The 17,579-nt window shown below is 54.4% G+C and overlaps 1 protein-coding gene across 1 annotated transcript in view; it reads right to left on the reverse strand.

The window, feature by feature from the left end:
• KIFC3 (kinesin family member C3) overlaps positions 1-17,579 on the reverse strand; it is a 34,560-nt gene that overhangs the window by 2,404 nt on the left and 14,577 nt on the right. The window contains 18 exon segments of the mRNA XM_049786121.1: positions 30-66; positions 68-133; positions 135-161; positions 574-665; positions 668-696; positions 1,090-1,181; positions 1,183-1,224; positions 2,375-2,479; positions 3,910-4,038; positions 4,040-4,092; positions 5,067-5,178; positions 6,457-6,587; positions 6,673-6,820; positions 7,287-7,460; positions 8,229-8,468; positions 8,598-8,741; positions 9,216-9,281; positions 16,070-16,254. Coding sequence (XP_049642078.1) covers positions 30-66; positions 68-133; positions 135-161; positions 574-665; positions 668-696; positions 1,090-1,181; positions 1,183-1,224; positions 2,375-2,479; positions 3,910-4,038; positions 4,040-4,092; positions 5,067-5,178; positions 6,457-6,587; positions 6,673-6,820; positions 7,287-7,460; positions 8,229-8,468; positions 8,598-8,741; positions 9,216-9,281; positions 16,070-16,254 — 1,872 coding nt within the window.

Here is a 17,579-nt window from a genome sequence, read left to right on the forward strand (position 1 = left end):
CATCCGATCTCCTGGTGACCCTCACTTACCTGTAGTGCGCAGGCCAGTGCTGCAGTCCACGCCACGCAACCGTCACGATGAGCAGTGCGTGCGAGCGGGAGCTGTGCTCGTTCAGGTTGGTGAATTCCGTGGTTGCGGTTGGTGTGGCCGAAACTCAAATACTACTGGAGTGGGGGTTGAGGCGGTGGTCAGAGGCACAAGATATGCAGTGTGGTCTTTGGGGGTCATCAATGTCCCTGAGAATCCCATAATGTCCTCCACGAGGAGACTGAGTGCTCAAAGAGCTGGGGAACGTAATAGTTCCAGGGTGTGTGATACTGGCCTTGCAAATAGATGACCAGACTATTCATCCTCGGCACCCTACTTCCCGAACCTGCTGAGAGTGATCCCTGAGCACAGAGCCAGGAGTAAGCCCTGAGCACAGCCAGATGTGGCCAAAATAAAATAAAACAAAAACAAAAAGTTTGGGAACTGGGGAGACCACACCCCTGCCCACCTGTCAGGCCTCGAGGATCATGTCCCAAAATATCCACGCCCCCCTTACATCACACCCCAACCCTCACAGCACCACACCTTGTTGATGTCCTCCACACTCTGCACTTGGAACTCGGTCAGCCCGGGCACGTACAGCTGCCCGCTGCCGTCTGGGCACAGCCGGATCTCAGTTTCTCCTGGGGCTCCTGTCCCAGCAGGTCCCTGGAGGACCAGACAGATGTAGTCTGTCATTTGCTCCACCTCTGACTGTGCCCCACCCTGTTCTCTTCAGAAGCCTTCCCTGACCTTTGGCTAAATAACCTCCAGGCTCCTGCCCTGTTCACAGCCTGCAGAAGCAGCCAGGGTATGGAGGACCAGGCACTGCTCCCTCAATTCCTATGCCTGCTTCTGAGCCCTCACGGACAGGATATCATCCTACTCTCACTTATCACCTGACACTAAGTTGGGGGCATCCCAAGTGGGGTCTGGGCGTCTCCCTCCCTCCCTCTCCCACCTGAACACCAGATCTCTTTGTGGGGAGTCAGTGTAACTGACTGAATAGACACCCCTGCCCAGGCTGTCACTGCCCATGGCCCTCTTGGAGCCCGCGCCCACCGTAACAGCTCATTGTAGATCTCAGCGGCACTGACGGTGATGGTGTATTCCCAGTCGGACGCCTTGTCTTGTACCTCGGAGAAGAGCAGCTGCCAGCGCCCCGTGCTGGTTGATGCCTGGTTGTCCCGATGTCCCCTGTAATAAAGGCAAGCACTGTGAGCTGGGCCTTCCTTCACCAGGGTGCTGGCCTGATGGGCCCCTCCCTGACTGATTCCCAAGGCTCTTAGGGACAGGCATGGCTGAGGCCACAGCGGTGACCCTGCCCTCACAAGGATGTGTGAGAGAGGGATGATCCTGATGGGCCACTCTGTGCACCTCAGGATCACATCACCTACCTGTGCACACCCCAACATTTTCAGTCCCTCCTCCCTCTTGCTTCCCTTGTGCACCATAGTCAGGCTCACACGGGGAGTAAAAGCCCTCCCATAGCAACTCCTCAAGAGCCAGAAAAGGTGCAAACAAACCAAGAACACCCCACAGCTTTCCATTTCTACCCACCACTCAGAGTTCTCTCAACGCCCCCATGTTCTGACCTACACCCTATATAGAGGGGTGGCCACACAGAGGGAAGAGGTGAAGCCCGCCCTGGGCTGCTGAGTGCCCCCAAAGGCCTGCACTAGCTGGTTTATCTGATGACCAGAGATCCTCCTGCTTATCCTGAAATCTTTGGGGGGCCTAAGCTCCACCCACCATAGGAGCTCAGTAAATGCTGTGTATATTGGGGGGTGGGAGAGCTTGCCCAGGTCCCTGATTCTAGACCTCCTGCTGGTTGGGGTTAGCAAGTCTGACTCTCCCCACAGGCCCATGGCAATGCACCTGGGCATGGTGCCCCCTCTTCAGATCTGATACCTTGGGGCTCACACGGATAACAGTGGGTCTTTGTTGTGGGGACCCTATCCCACTACGGCAGCAAGGGGGAGCTCGTTTTTTTTTTTGTTTGTTTGTTTGTTTGTTTGATTTGGGGAGGGTTTGGGGGCCACACCCAGCAGTACTCAGAAGTTATTCCTGGCTCTGAGCTCAGGAATCATTCTGGTGGGCTCAGAGAACCTTCAGGGATCGAATCTGGGTCAGCCTCATGCAAGGCAAGTGCCCTCCCACTGTACTATCTCTCCAATCCAGGGTAGAGTTTCCTTCTCAGCAAAATTCAGGGATCACTTGTGGTGGTGCTGGGAGATCAGAAATGGTACTGAGAACAGAAATGGAGTCAGATACTGCAACACCAATGTGTAATGCCCAGTTTTGTCTCTCTGGCCTGAGGGGCAAGGCCCTTCCTCCATGCACTCACCTCCATGGTGTATGTCTTGCCAGCACCTGTCTGTCCATAGGCGAAGATGCAAACATTGAAACCGTCGATGCAGGAGGTGATCAGCGCCTGCACCTCCTGGAACACCTGTGTTAGGAGCATGGGGTGGAGGGTGAGTAGATGCTAGGGGACCTCACCAACTCCGGTCCAGCCCCTCAAAATGCCGCCCTGCCAGCTGCAACATGACACACATTACTGGGACAAGTAGCTTGTGTGGAGGCTCTTGGCAGACTAAGAAATCTCAGACACCAGGTATGGTCACCAGCTGGTGGCCCTGTACAAATGAAAGGACAGCACTTCTGCCTACAGCACCCAGTGTGGTCTGCACAGGACACCCTTCCCCCTTTTGTCCTGCTTGCCAGAAATTAGCAAACAACAGCATTCTCTCAACTTCCCTGTCTGCAGTGTTTGGGGTAGGGGCAGAGATGAGGCCAGGGCTTGGTGACAGGAAGGTGGCAGCACCTGCTCCTGGCCAGTTGGCTCAGGCACAGATGAGCAAAGAGCAGAGAGAAAAACTCAAGAGACTGAAGGGCTATAGGCCAGAAAAGGCGCCTCATTATTGGCTAGAGACATGGTAGATGGGCCATGCAGGCAGGGGCAACCTGAAATAGGACGCATAGCTGGGCCACATCTGAAGTAGTGAGCGAGGCCTGGAATGGATGACGGTTTGTAGTTGGAGGGATTCCAGCGTGGGTGGGGCAAGCAGGTAAGTGAAGTCAACTGGGTGTTGGTTGGGGAGGGTCCCAATAGGTGCTATAGAGATCTCTCCCAAGAGAACAGAAGACTTTGAAGGGGCCTTGTCTTTTTATGGGGTGAGGGACATGCAGGCATAACTGGATGTGCTCGGGGATCACTTCCTGGCGAGTTATCAGGAGACCATAATGTGGTGGCAGGAATTGACTTTTAGGTGTGCTACATCAAGGCACTTGTGCCTTATCACTGTACTATCTCTCCATCTCTGGCCCATCGTCTTTTTACTTAGGAGTTACTCCGGGCCGTTGCACTCAGGAAATACTTCTGTCATGTGTTTGGAGGATCAAATAGGATTGGAATTGTATAAGGCATAACACTATCTCTCTGAACCAGGACCTGTGTCTTTTTTTGTTTTATATTCTTTATTTTGGAGGGTGGGACTATATGGAGGTTCCAGGAGATAACCTAGAGATTCATTCATACAAATGAAACATGCAAAACAAATGCCCTACACTCCATATTATTGCTCCAGCTCCCAGCCCTTTTACATGAATTTCTAGACTATATGCCACCGTGTTCTGTGCTATTCCTGGGCTCTGTGCTCAGGAGGGATCTCTGGCAGTGCTTAGGGGACCATAGCAGTGCTGGGGATCCAATCGAGCCTGCTCATGCAAGGAAGCTGCCCCCAGAAAGAGAGGAAGGACCCTGGTAGCCAGGCTTCTCTTGTCAACTATTCTGTCCATTCTGGGCCCATCTCTCAGTCTCCGGGTGAGGTTCTGCATCCCTTCTTCCTACACCCCCCTTGACCCCAGGGCTGCACTCACATCCTGCTGTGAGGCCCGCGGGGAGAAAACCTTGTCCAGCTCGAAGGACACAGGCTTCCCTCGGTGCAGCAGGTGGAGGATGGAGTCATCATCTGGGTCGAAGGTCACTGCATTGGTAGCCTCCGGTCCCTTCTCCATCCTCTTTAGTGACTGGCCGGACTCGAGCAATCACCCGGATGTTGCCTGGACGCAGGGGGAGAGGAGAGGGATGGGTCATGATCAGATGGCCTGAGCTGGGCCAACTGGTATGGGAGGCCCCTGCAGGGATGAGCAGGAGTCCAGGAACAAACGTGGTCCCCAGAACTACACCCAACCCAAGTTCACCATTGGGAAGTTTTGTTCTGCATAAGAGGAAGTTCTGTCTTGACATAGGGAGGAAAGGGCAGCATAGGGATGAGGGCTCAGACAGAGTTCCAAGATGCATTTCCCAAAATGAGGAACTCAGACCAGTAAGTCGGGGGTCCTGGTTTCTACTGTTCTAAAAGGGCTGAGAAGGTCCTTGGTGGCAAGGCCATAAGTTGGCTGAGGACAGGTTGGTGCCACTCTGAATGGGCACAGACCCCTGAGCAGATCCATCAGGCCATCCTTGCTTCTACCTCTGGAGGTTATAGTCCAAATGAAGAGAAAAACAGCCTCTCTCCAACAGCAGGGCATCCTATGCCCCTCCTCACTGTCCTTCAACATCTCGCCTCACATTCTCCTCCCCTCAGCACCAGAGCCCCTCCTACAGGAAGCCCCCAGTATCGGTCAGATACTTGAGGCTCTTGGCATCAGCCCCAGTCCTGGTATGGGCCCTTCAGGGATTCTGAGAGGTTAGGGATCATATCCTGATCTCCCGCCATCCTGGGTAAGGTGCCTGCACTGTGCAGACTCCGGAGTCACCCGAAACTTCACCTGGTCTGAGCAACACACTAGTTACCTGCCCCCTGACCCTTGCTGAGCACGGAGAGTGGGAAATGGACAGATTCAAGTTCATGCAAGTCCCTGACCTATGAGCCTCGTTTTCCTCATCACAAGAGAAGTGGATATTAACAGCCCCTCAGAGGCAGGGATCAGGCTCCCAAACTTGGAGCTGGAAGCCTTGGGGGAACCAGGTGAGGACTGGACTGGCTCTACTAGGCAAACCTTCTCCCCAGCCCCCAGCCGCCAGCACTCACCCTTCAGCCGCACCAGCTCATTGTGGCACTTCTTACGCAGCTGGAGCTCCCGGCGGTATTTTCGCAGCAGCTCCTGATTATTGTTATTGACCTCCTCGATGGCCTGACCAATCTGCAGGGACAAGAAGAACTATTAGAGCAGGTCCCCACCTCTACTCAGGCCTGCTCTCTTGCCACCAATCCTGGGGCTGGGGCTCAGTGTGCCAGTCTCCAAGAGTTCCCCTTCCACAGAAGAGCAGCACTTTGCAGAGGACAGAAGTGAGCCCCTGCTGGCTCTGAAGAATGGAGTCAGGACCAGACCTCACTTCCCAGTACAAGCCACAGAATGAGCTGGACCCACATCTCAACTCCACTCTAAGGCAACTGGCCCAATGTTCCTCAAACCTCAACATTCTCATCTCAACATGGCTCGCATGAGGGGAAAAGAGCCAGAAAAGCTCCTCTTTGCTGGGCTATGCATTGTGCATGCAGAGACATCAGCAGGCTCAGAACACCCAGGGAAGAAGTGGCAGGGCCAGCTGCCTCTGGGGGCAGCATGTGTGGGGCAAGGGAGGGTCTCTTCCCTTTCCTTCTGCTGCCCCTCTCATTTGTATTTGCTACCAACCCTATGGGGGTACTGGCATACCTTGGGGAGAAAGCTTATTCATGGTTCTGTGCTTAGGAATCACTCCAGGTGGTGCTCAGGGACCATATGTGGTGCTGGGGATGGAACCTAGGTAGGCCAGGCTAACCCACTGTACTATCTCTCTGGCTCCTAATTTGAAAAGACACATTCTCTCTTCATAGGCATCTATAGCTGTGGGGTGTTTTGTTTTGTTTTGTTTTGGGGCCACACCCAATGATGCTCAGGAGTTATTCCTGGCTATGCATTCAGAAATTGCTCCTGGCTTGGGGGACCATATGGGATGCCGGGGGATCAAACTGCAGTCCATCCTAGGTTAGCGCGTGCAAGGCAGACACCCTACCACTTGCGCCACTGCTCTGGCCCTGGCATCTATATCTATACCCCTCCACTGCACAGGCACGTATCCACTCAAGGAAATAAAAGGCTTTATAAAAGGCTCTGCATGAAGGAGGCACCTGGGAAGTGACCCTAGGAGGGATGCCTGGGAGAGGCGGGCTGTTCTCTCAAGTACAAACCCAGCTAAAGAAGATCCATAGACTCCAACACACTGGAAAGCTCCCAGGGCCCGATACAGTAGCAGGTGACATGAGACATATCAAGAAGGTGAGACACATCACCTGCTTGGTTATCAGAGTTGCCATAAGAGCGGCCCCCAACACTTAGCCCTTGACACGGCTCTTCCAAATGTTCAAGGGGGCATTATCTATGTGAGGTCCATGTATATTGTAGGAGCCAGCTAGTCCCCTGCCTGCAGCCAGCACGCACCTCAGCCTTGACGCTCTGGAGAGCCTCCTGCAGCAGCATGGGGAAGCCGCGCACCTGCCGCTTCAGCCCATTGTAATCATGGGTTAGAGTCCGAAGGGCCGGCTGCAATGTCAGCAGGTTGGTCCGGACACCTGCAGGAGCAAGAGATGTGTGATGGGTGCAAGGTGGCGGCGTGGGGTGGGGTGGGGTCTGGCAGGGCTTGGCATGCTGGCTCACCTGCCAGGTTCTCGTGCACTGCTTTCATCTCCACCTGTGCGCGGGCAAAGGCCTCCTCAATGGCACGGTTCTTGTCCTCCTCCAGCGACTGCATCTCCTCCAGCATCTGCCCATGTGCCCGTTCCAGCTCTGACTCGTACATGGCGATCTGGGTAGGCCAAGGCCACACATTTAGGACTTGGGGAGCAGGAGGGATAGAGGGAGGGGGAAAGAAACTATCTCCCCATGCATTCATGAACACACACACACACACACACACACACACACACACACACACACACACACACACACGGAGTGGGAAGGTGCTGAGGTCTGTGAAGATGCCTTCCCTACCACAGCCTGCCAGGACCTAGGTTAATATCCCTGCATTCCATGATGACATCCCCAGGCCCCTGGGATAATGGTCTGCACTCCATGGTGAGGTCCCAGGCCCCTGGGATGGAGATGCAAGTTGTGACATCATCTCATGATGACAGAGACTTGGTCACCTGGCCAGCGTGGGAGAGGACTGGACTCCCCAGGTCCACTGTACCCCCAAAGGGCTGTGCCCCTGCCTCATGGACACCACCTGCCTCTGCTTCCTGTGAACATGCCACCTAGCCCTGCCCACGCACCTGCGCTCGGAGCTGCGTGGTCAGTTGGTGTGAGCTCTGCAGCTGCTGTTCCATCTCCTTCAGCACCTGCCTCTGCATGGCCACTTGTTCCTGCAGGTGCTGGTTCCGAGCCTGGGACTCGCTCAGGGCCTGTTTGGTCTTGGGCGACTCCACCTCCACCGTCTTGATGACATACTGGAAAGGCAGGGGAGAGGATGCATAAAGATGAGAAGGGGGGGGAGCGGAGAGATAGCATAGAGGTAAGGCGTTTGCCTTTCATGCAGAAGGTCATCAGTTCGAATCTGGCATCCCATATGGTCCCCCGTGCCTTCCAGGAGCAATTTCTGAGCATGGAGCCAGGAGTTTCCCCTGAGCACTGCCGGGTGTGACCCAAAAACCACATACACGCACACAAAAAAAGATGGAGAGAGGGACTCCTAGACCACTCACCAAGGGCCTGATGGCAACACCCCACCAGGAGTTTGCAGAAAAAAATTAGGCTATTTTTTCCAGAATGTTGCCAGGACTCTGTGACCTTCTCATATATTTCACATATTGTATATGTATATATATGAATATAATAAATTTTCCACAGGGGTCTCCCTACTTGAGAACTCTGAGACACTCCTGATCTGGTCTGATGATGTGGTGCAGAGGGTTCCCTGTCAGGGCCTGGTGAAAATATGCTGAGTCCCCAGTGGTACAGAAGGGGTCATTCAGATGCAGGGATCCAACTCGGGGTCTCACTCACCCCTCTGACTCTCTCCCTGGGATTGTCCCGCCTGAAGGAGTTTATAAAAAGACGCTAGATTCTGGCTCAGGCATGAAAGACAGGGAGGGCCAGGCAAGGGTAGAAACCACTCGGCACTTGATGGGACCCTAAGTACGGATGCTGGCTTCTGGGTACCAAGGCCAGAGCAGCAAGCAGGGCACAGTCCAGGTCACCATCCACCTGGGGCTCACCTTGATGGGCGGTGACTGGGCACGTAGGCTGGCAATGGTCTCATGGCTGTCACGCAAACGCCGGCTAAGCCGCTCCTCCTCCTGCGCCTTCTCAGCCAGGCAGTCCTTGAGGCGCAGCTCCACCTCGGCGAGCCGGTCAGTTTTCTGCTGCACCTCCAGGTTCAGTTCAGACAGCATGCCCTTGTTCTCTGCCACCTCCAGCTGCAGCTGGCCCAGCTGGTCGCGGAGCTGGGAGCTCTCCTACATTTGGGGTGGGCTGAGGTCAGGCTGACACACAGCTGGATAGGCTGGCTGGCCAGGGTGCATGTGAGGAGTGGAGGTCACAGCAGGGACAAGAGATCCCGCCCCCCTTCCAGGCACTGCATTCACCTGACTATGCTCGCAGCCAGCGCAGGGCATCCCCAGCTTGGCCCGCAGCTCCTGCAGCTCAGCCTCGCAGCGCCGCATGTCCTGCCTCAAGCGCTCATTCTCCACCATCAGCAGATCCCGGTGCTTCTCCAGGTCAGTGCCTCCCTGCAGAGAACCGGGGCCCAGAGCTAGCATGTGGCAAGGTGCTCAGGGGGGTGGTGGAGGTGGAAGAAACAGAGTGCACAAGGGTAGGAGTGTGAGGGGAGAGGAGTGCAGCGACAGGGACAGGAACAGAAAGAATGGCAGAGACAGACAGACAGATGACAGACAGACGACAGACAGACAGAGGAGAGAGAATGCAAAGCCCTGGAAAGAAGGGAAGGGGATGGCTCCCAGCTGCTCCCGCCCCTTTCCTTCTATTTCCTGAGTGTGAAAGTAGCAAGAAAAGTCAGATTTATCCACAGAGTTCACACTCCTGCTTTACATCAGCAAATGAGCAGGAACCTCCCTCCAAGGAGGGGGTCACATGGCCTCAGGCCAGGAACTGGGAACAACATTGGGAAGCATTTCTCCAGCAAGGCAGTGGGTCTCCCCTGTAAGGGCCCCCCACAGAATACCCAGGGTTCCAAGGCCACTCACCAGCTCCAATCGAAGGCGGCTCACTTCCTGGGCCTGGCTGATGAGCTTCTCCTTCAGGCTCTCCACCTGCCAGCACAGAGCCAGGGGCTCCGTAAGCACTGCAGCATGGCCTCCCCAGTACCATCCAGGAGTCACAATGATGCCTCAGACCCCAGGAGCCCTACTTGGTCTTGATGTCTGCTCACTTCCTCCCTACCACTCGTGGGTCCATGACAGGGTCAAAAGTGCTGGTAAGCCCCCAACAGGCCTGTCCTGCACAAGATCCTGCCATTTTTATTATATTCTTTGTTGTTGAAAGGTCCCCCAGTTCCAGACGCTCCGTGCACTACCAAACTGGATTTATCTTGCTTCACCCATAGCCACCCACGGCCACCCTGTGGCTGGCCGAGACTGGAAACACAGGAAAGGGCTCAGCTGGGGTCTATTCCCAAAAGCAGACCCTAGAACAGTGACCTGTGCTGCTGACTGCAGCCCCTTGTGATCCGCATCAGCTAGGCACTTCTCAGGAAATGCCACCTTGCCTGGAGAAATCAAGGGCACAGTGGTTCAAAGCACAAAGGTCTGGGCCTGAATTCAAAGTCCCCAATGCCTGCAACTCTGCTGCTGATCTCCTGCCATCACACAGCAGGGTGGGTGCAAGCACCCCGAGGACCCTCAGAATTCAGTGAGCACTCAAGTACAAGCTGTAACCAGGAACCTCTCTAAGTGTCCCTACTCGTGCCTCAAAGAGTGTAACAACCCCCTCCTGCACCCCGGAAGGATGTGGGTACTAAAGGGCTGCTAACCTGCTGAGTGCAAGAAGCATTGAAATCTGGCATGTGACCCCCTGAAAGCCCCAGAACCAGGTGAGTGTTCCACTTTGGCTACCGCAGAGACAGTGACCAAAGGAAGAATGAGAGAAGATAACTTTTTTTTGGGGGGGGGGGGGAGGAATCACTCCTGGCAGGCTCAAGGGACCATATGGAGTGCCAGGAATCGAACTTAGTTGGTCACATGCAAGGCAAACATCCTACCCCAGAAGAAGAGAACTTTTAAAAAGTAACTAAGGAATCGGAACAGCAGTAGCTTGCCTTGCATATGACTGACCTGGGTTCAATCCTATTACCCATATTGGTCCCCTGAGCCCAGTCAGGAGTGGTGCCTGAATGCAGAGCCAAGAGTAAGCCTGACAACAGAAGAAAGGGAAGAGGGGAATAACAAAATGCAAGACTGTCAGCAGTTATCACTGGAGTACAGCTGGAGAGCTTCCTGCGGACACTGCGCTGACCATGCTTCACCCTCACAGAGGTACAGAGGGAGGCAGGTGCACACCCAGGGTTCTGGGGAGCACTTTGCACTGCTCACAAAACTTGGAGTATAGGGGCTGGAGTGGTGGCACGAAGTAATAAGACATATGCCTTGCCGGCGCTAGCCTAGGACGAACCACGGTTCGATCCCCTGCGTCCCATATGGTCCCTCAAGCCAGGAGCAATTTCTGAGCGCATAACCAATAGTAATCCCTGAGCGTCACCAGGTGTGGTCCAAACAAATAAACAAACAAAACAACAAAATAAAAACAACTTGGAGTATGCATAGTTTGGAGTAAGAGCACAGCAGGTAGAGTGCTTGCTTTGTATGCTTCCAAACTGGATTTGATTCCTGGCATCCCATATGGTTAGTATCCTGAACAAAGCCAGGAAAAAATTTATAAGTGCAGACCCAGGAGTAACCCCTGAGTACCACTAGGTGTGGACAAAAGGAAAAAAAAAAAAAAAGGAGAAAAAAAAAGAAAACTGGAGCAGGGGAAGCAGCAGAGAAGCCCACCAGTTCCAGTCAGAGCAGGAGCTGTGGGGATGATGGGTTCAGATGTTCAGAATCCCAGCAGAAAGCACCAGAGATTCCCTAGGGACTCCCTGATCACAGAGGATCTGTTCCAGCACCTCCAATCTCCCGCCATTCAAGGAAAGGCACAGGGGTCTCAGAGGTTCCCAGACACATGTAAAACGGTCCCCACTTCTTGGGTGAGCCACTGCCTCAGGGCTGTCAGCGTGATCTGCTGCTACCTCTCCCAGCACCTTCCTTCCCAGCAGATGGCAGGCAGTTCACATGCAAGGACCTGGATGTGAGGGGCACCCCACAGCCTGCTCAAGAGGCAATCATTTACTCATCTTTGTTTTGTCACTTAGGACCACACTGAGCAGTGCTCAAGGCTGATTCCTGCCTTTGCTGTGTTTAGAAGACTATAGGCAATGCAGGGATGGAATCTGAGTTGGCTGCATGCAAGGCAAACTCCCAACCCTCTGTAGAGAGTGTGTGTGTGTGTGTGTCTATGTAATGTGTGTGTGTGTGTGTGTGTGTGTGTGTGTGTGTGTGTGTGTGTGTGTGTGTGTAATGGCCCACACCTAGCAATGCTCAGGGCTGATTCCTGGCTCTGTGCTGAGATGTACCATATAAGGTGCCAGGGATGGATCTCAGGTCAGTTGCCAGTAAGGCAAGTCCCTCCCTGTTGTACTATTGCTCTGCCTGCCCCCATGTTTGGTCATTTTTGTTGTTGTTTTGGTTAGTTAGTTTGTTTGTTTGTTTTGGGGCCACACCCAGCTGCACTCAGGGGTTACTCCTGGCTATCAGCTCAGAAATCGCTCCTGGCAGGCACGGGCAACCATTGGAATGTTGGGATCCGAACCACCTTTGGTTCTTAGTAGCCGCTTGCAAGGCAAATGCCCTACTGCTATGTTATCTCTCTGGCCCCTTTGTTGTTGTTTTGGGAACACACCTAGCAGTGTTCAGGGCTGACTCCTAGTAGGCTCAAGGGACCAAATACCAGAGATGGAACTCGGGTCAGCTGCTTGGAAAGGTAAGCTGACTTGGGTGGGTCTGCACCATCCTGCCTTCCTCACCCAGCAACCACCCCCAGAAGGCCTGTACACTGAGTCGGAACCCTCCATGACCCACAAGGCTGCCTCTTAGAAGGGTAGGGAGGCGCTGACCTCTCACAGATGGGTGTCAGAGGTGGTGAAGTGGGTGTGGAGTTCCTGTGCTTGAACTCAGGACCCCACTGGAGCCGCCTGCTGTGCGGCCTCCAGCTCTCTTCCTGCATCACAATAGGCATGGAATCTTAAAGGGGTTGACCCCCTTTGAGGTGGATACAGACAGGGGCAGGCTAGGATATGGTGGGGGGTCATGAGGGTCATCCAAGAAACCTTCAGCCAGAGGTGTCAGATACTTCCCCAAGACTGCAAGGTGGCCTGGTGGTTGAAGGTGAAGGGCTGGTGGGGTGAGTGGTAATGGCTTCTATGGGACTCAAAGAACAGGTGCTGCCCAGAAGCATGGCTCTGCTCCTCAACTGGAGGGGTATCTTTAGGAGGAATCCTGGGGAAAGTTCTGCAAAAGTGACCAGAGAGTCCAGGAGCCCCAGCAGCCATAGTGGGAGATGAGCTTGAAGCTCAAGAGGAAAGGATAAGATGGGGGTGGGGATGGGCAGGGGGGGGGGAGCGGACAGAAATGGGGGAGTAGAGAGGAGTGAGGGGCATAGACAGACATGAGGCCAAGGGGAGGAATAGACAGGAGAAGGGCAGTGGGCTCTTCTGAGATGAAGAGTCAACCTTAGCTGAGTCGGCCCTGAAATAGCCCCATGGAGTTTGTGAGTGTGGGAGGGAGCAGGGACCCCTGATAGACTGGTGGGGGCCCTATGACTAGAAGATGTCCCAGGCTCCCAGCAGGGATAGGCAGGGCCTGAGCAGTGCCAGAGGTCTAGTGGAACTGGGGTCCCCATGCTGAGCTGACCAGCACCCTCCCCCGCATCAGTACCCCTCTACTCTGAGTTTCCCCTGGTGAGGACCTGAGGTGGAAAAGCAGGCCAAGGTTTGGAGGGTTAGAGCAGCAGTACAGGGAATGGGCCTTTGGAAGCCCAAGGCTACCTGGGCCCGAGACAGGCCTGCCTGACTCCCTCCACCTGTCTGCACCTCAGCAAGTCCTGCCATCCACATGTTCTTCATGAAGGAGGAAGATGGCTGCAGAGCACCATCAGGCCACATGTCCCAGGGCCTAGGACACCCACAAGCAGTGAACTGTTTCCCAAGGAAACAAAAACCTCCATTCTAGCTGCAGCAGCCTCAGGAAGAACAGGGTCACAACTCTTGTTTGGGGTTTTTTTGGTGGAGTTTTTTTTTTTTGGGGGGGGGCATTTTGGGTCACACGTGGCGACACTCAGGGGTTACTCCTGGCAGGCTCGAGGGACCATATGGGATACTGGGATTCGAACCACTAGTCTGCTGCATGCAAGACAAATGCCCTACTGCTGTGCTATCTCTCTGGCGCAAGGTGGAATTGGTTGGTTTTTGTTTTGTTTTGTTATTTTTTTTATGTGTGACTGCGGGGGCACACACGGCTGTGGCAGGGATGGAACCCCAGGCAGCAGCAGGCAAAACGAGTGCCTTTCTCCCTCATTACCTCTCTAGTCCTTAGCCACAAACTTGACCAGGCAAAGTCAACCAAGAATTGCCCAGGCCTCTTGGGAGAAACTGAAGGTTCACTTCCAGACCCTCAAAACTGGAGGCAAAGTGTCATGGAGAGGTCAAGTCTTCCAGTGACACGAGTCACATGAAGACACGAGACACATGCTTGCTTTATGTCTAAGAAAATAACATCCGGGGCTGGAGCAAAAGCAGATAAGGCGTTTACCCTGCTCGCTACCAACCTGGCTTTTATCCCCAGCATTCCATATGGTCCCTCAAGCTTGCCAGAAATGATTCCTGAGCACTGAGCAGGGAGAGACCCAGGATTATCGCCTAAATAAAATAAATAAATAAATAAATAAAAAGATAACATCCACTGGAAAGATAGCACAGCAGGTAAGGCACTTCCCTTGCACAGGGTCGACAAGAATTTGATTCTCAGGATCCCATTTGGTACCCCAGGCACTTACAAGAGTAATTCCTGAGAGTAGAGTCAGGAGTAACCCTGGAGCACTGCTGGTTATGACCCCAAAACATAAACAAACAAGTAGATAAAAGAAAACAATTTCTGACTATGTGCTACCTCTGCAGACTAGAGAAGTAGGGTGGGGTATGCTACACACTGAGAACCCCGGGACACAGCCATGTTAAGGTGGGCATGAACATTGCCCATTTTACAGGAAGAGACACTTCCTGAGATCCCAGCAAAGTAAAGCCTGGGGAAGTGGCTTGCTCAGAGTCCCCTGGCCCCTTTGAAGTAGGCCTTTTGCTTGGGGTGGTCCCGAGACCTGACATGTACTCCACTGTGAGTGAGCTCCTTGCTCTTCACCCTTTGCTACTCAGTCATGCTCTACCCCAGGAACAGCAACCTGGGGTGGGGGTAAGGCAAAGACCCCAAGAAGCAAAGTGTCCCAGGGAAGGGGAGGCTTTCATTGCAAACAGAGGCAGGCCTGAGACAGGCCGACAATCCAGACTGACTGCCACAGCACATCTGGAAAAATTTCATGACTGCATCTCCCATCCACTCTGCTGTGGAACCTCACTCGAACCCAGAACCACCCCAGAAGGAATCACTGCTGGCCTCAAGCTGGTGGCTCCCGGATCTCTTGTAGCAGAGGCGGCAGCAGCAGCAGCACCAGGGGAATAGCCAAGCACGGGGCACTGTTCCAGGACCCCAATCCCAAAACACTTCTATGGCAAACACAGCAGGGGGCAGGCAGTGATGCCAACATGGATCTCACCCAGAGTTGGTCCCCACATCCATACATCCTACAGATGGGAAAACTGAGGAGCAGTCATGCCACAGGCTTGGAGTAGAGCAGGAGTCAGGTTCAAATCCCCAGTCCACCCACACAGGACTAGGAACTCTCTGGAGCTCAGAGACCCTCAAGGTCAGGCCCAAAAGAAACTCTCAGGAAAGCGCTAGATCTGGCCAAAGCAATAGCACAGAGGTAAGGCGTTTGCCTTGCACATGGCCAACACAGGATAAACCCGGTTCGAATCCCAGCATCCCATATGGTCCCCTGTGCCTTCTGAGCACAGAGCCAGGAGTAACTCATGAGCACTGCTGGGTGTAACCCCAAACAAAACAAAACAAAAAAAAACGAGCTAGAACAGAACACTCGAGGACACAAAACAGGAGCCAAGACCAGGAAGTCATTCTGAATTGTTGAACCAACCATCTGGAGGAGCAGAGGGTTTGGGGTGGGGGTTGGGGAAGGGCACCCACAGGACAACAAAAGGACTAAGAGCATTGCTTCATCTTCCACATTTGAATCTCTGGCTGAGGACTGTATGAGCTGAGGGCAGTTCAGAAGACTCAGTGCAGACTCTGCATGCTAGAAGCCTGAGTTCCAGCTTTAGCACTGCCTGGCTCCTCTGACGCCCTCCCAAGCACCACCAGGAATAGCACCAGAAAACTAAGTCAGCATCTAAGCTGGAGGTGCTCCTCACAGCAGCTGACCCATGCATGGAACAGGCAGCCCAGAGCACTGCTGTGTAGGTTGGGGAAAGCCCTGGGTAGTGCCAGGACACTGGGCTTGCAGCATCCTGGACATGTGAGGTCCTTGGGACAGGGCAGACCTAGATATGCCAAGTGTGGAGGAAGGAGAACCCTCAAGGCCAGACCACAGAACCCAGACCTAAAAGGGGAAGTCCCTCATGTGTCCTCTTGGCCACCAACCCCAGAGATGTGAGTGGCCTCTTCTCCCTGGCAGTGGCCTCTGCGAGGGTGTTGATCGCCCTGGGCCCCAGGGAAGGGATGAATCAGCACCCACGTCAGATCAGATCATACGCTATGCTAAGTGATGGGGTATAGTGGGGCTGCCTGGGACTCTGACCCTAGTTCTTCCTGGCCCTGTCAAGAGGGGTGACCCTACCAGTCTCCCTGGCTGAGGCCCACTTGCCCCACCTCCTCAGTACCTGGTTCTGCAGCTGCGCGGCTGTGGTCTGCGGGTCAGGGTCCCGGAGGGCTGCCAACTCCTCCTGCAGCCTGGATTTCTCTTCCTGCAGCTGGGACATGGCCTCCACCATCCTGTGCACCACAGGGGCTGCACGAGGAGACCCCGACAGGCTGGCACACCGCCCACTGCCAAAGAGCCGCCCACCTGTGGCAAAGGAGTGGCCAATCAGGGGGCAGCATCACTCCTGCCCAGATGGACAGGGAAGGAGGGACAAGTAGGGGGGGAAGGCTGGGGCCAGGGCAGGGGCTAGCCTGGTGCCTACAGGGATTGTGTCCAAGGAAATCAATGGGGTAAAGGGGCCTGTCTGGGATGGGGAGCTATAAGTTTAGGACTTGGAGCTTCACAAGGATACTAGCCATGACAGGAGAGGCCCCTGAGTGGAAACAGGCCTCTCTGCCCTTGGCTGGGAGGCCAGAAAACTCTCCTTAGGGGATCATGGGGTGGGGGTGGGTTTCTTTCCTTTCTCCCCTTTATTTGGAGGAGGAATTTCGCAAGTGGTGCTCACAAGGACTTGGGGACCATCCCAGAAATTCTTAGACCAGGCCAGTGCTGGGACCTCCAGGGCCACCCAAGGGATGCTCATGGGGTTCTAGGGCTTCACCTGGTAGAAATCTGAGCACCATATGGTGCCAGAGGCCTAAATCAAACAGAGATTAGCCCTCCACATGGCTGTGCCCTGACCCCTGTGGGATCAGCTCAAGGGAACATCAGTTTCTTTCCTCCCAGGACCACACAGGTACAGGTGCCTGCATTCCAGAGGGAGCCCAGGGAGCTTGAGCATGTGGTAGAAGGACACATGGACAGGACATGGGTGACAGATAGAGCCCGACAGAGGCCTGAACTCAGCAGATGGACCAGGAGGGGCAAGAAGAGGGGTAATAAACCCCAAGCCCTCCTCATTCCACTGTTCTGTGACTAGGGGCAGGAGAGAGACAGAGGGATGGACAGACAGATGGACAAAAACCTGCAGATGGGGTCTGGAATGCCTGAGGACTTTTAAGGACTGAGATCTCTGAGGCTGAAGAAGGATGGAGTGGGGCCTCCTCTGGGTCCTGGCCAAAGCTGAAGGGTGCACAATCAGGTGTCGGAGTGGCCTCCTCCTGACCAGCCTCTTCCACTCTACCTCAAGGACTCTGGAGCTGCGGCCCTATGTGGGTGTGGCTTGGGGGGGGGGGGGCTCCAGACTCTGGAAAGGAAGTCACACCCCTGAAGGCAACCTCACCCCACCCAGTCCCCAGGAGCCAGGCAGTAGTTGGGAGTCAGGTGGGTGGGGAATGAGCACTGTTCCCAGAAGGGCTGGCAGGTGCCCTGTCCCCATTCTGCCTCCTGCCCCCTCCTCATTCTGGGGACTGAGGCAAACCCAGGGGAACCTTCCCTGGCTGGCTAGCTGTGTCTGGCCACACTGCTGCTCTATAGAGTCGTGGGGTCGAGCGAAGACTTGACAGCAACCTCAGCCCTCTGCAGACAGC

This window comes from Suncus etruscus, chromosome 14 (assembly GCF_024139225.1).
Source record: "Suncus etruscus isolate mSunEtr1 chromosome 14, mSunEtr1.pri.cur, whole genome shotgun sequence".
Lineage (NCBI taxonomy): Eukaryota > Metazoa > Chordata > Mammalia > Eulipotyphla > Soricidae > Suncus > Suncus etruscus.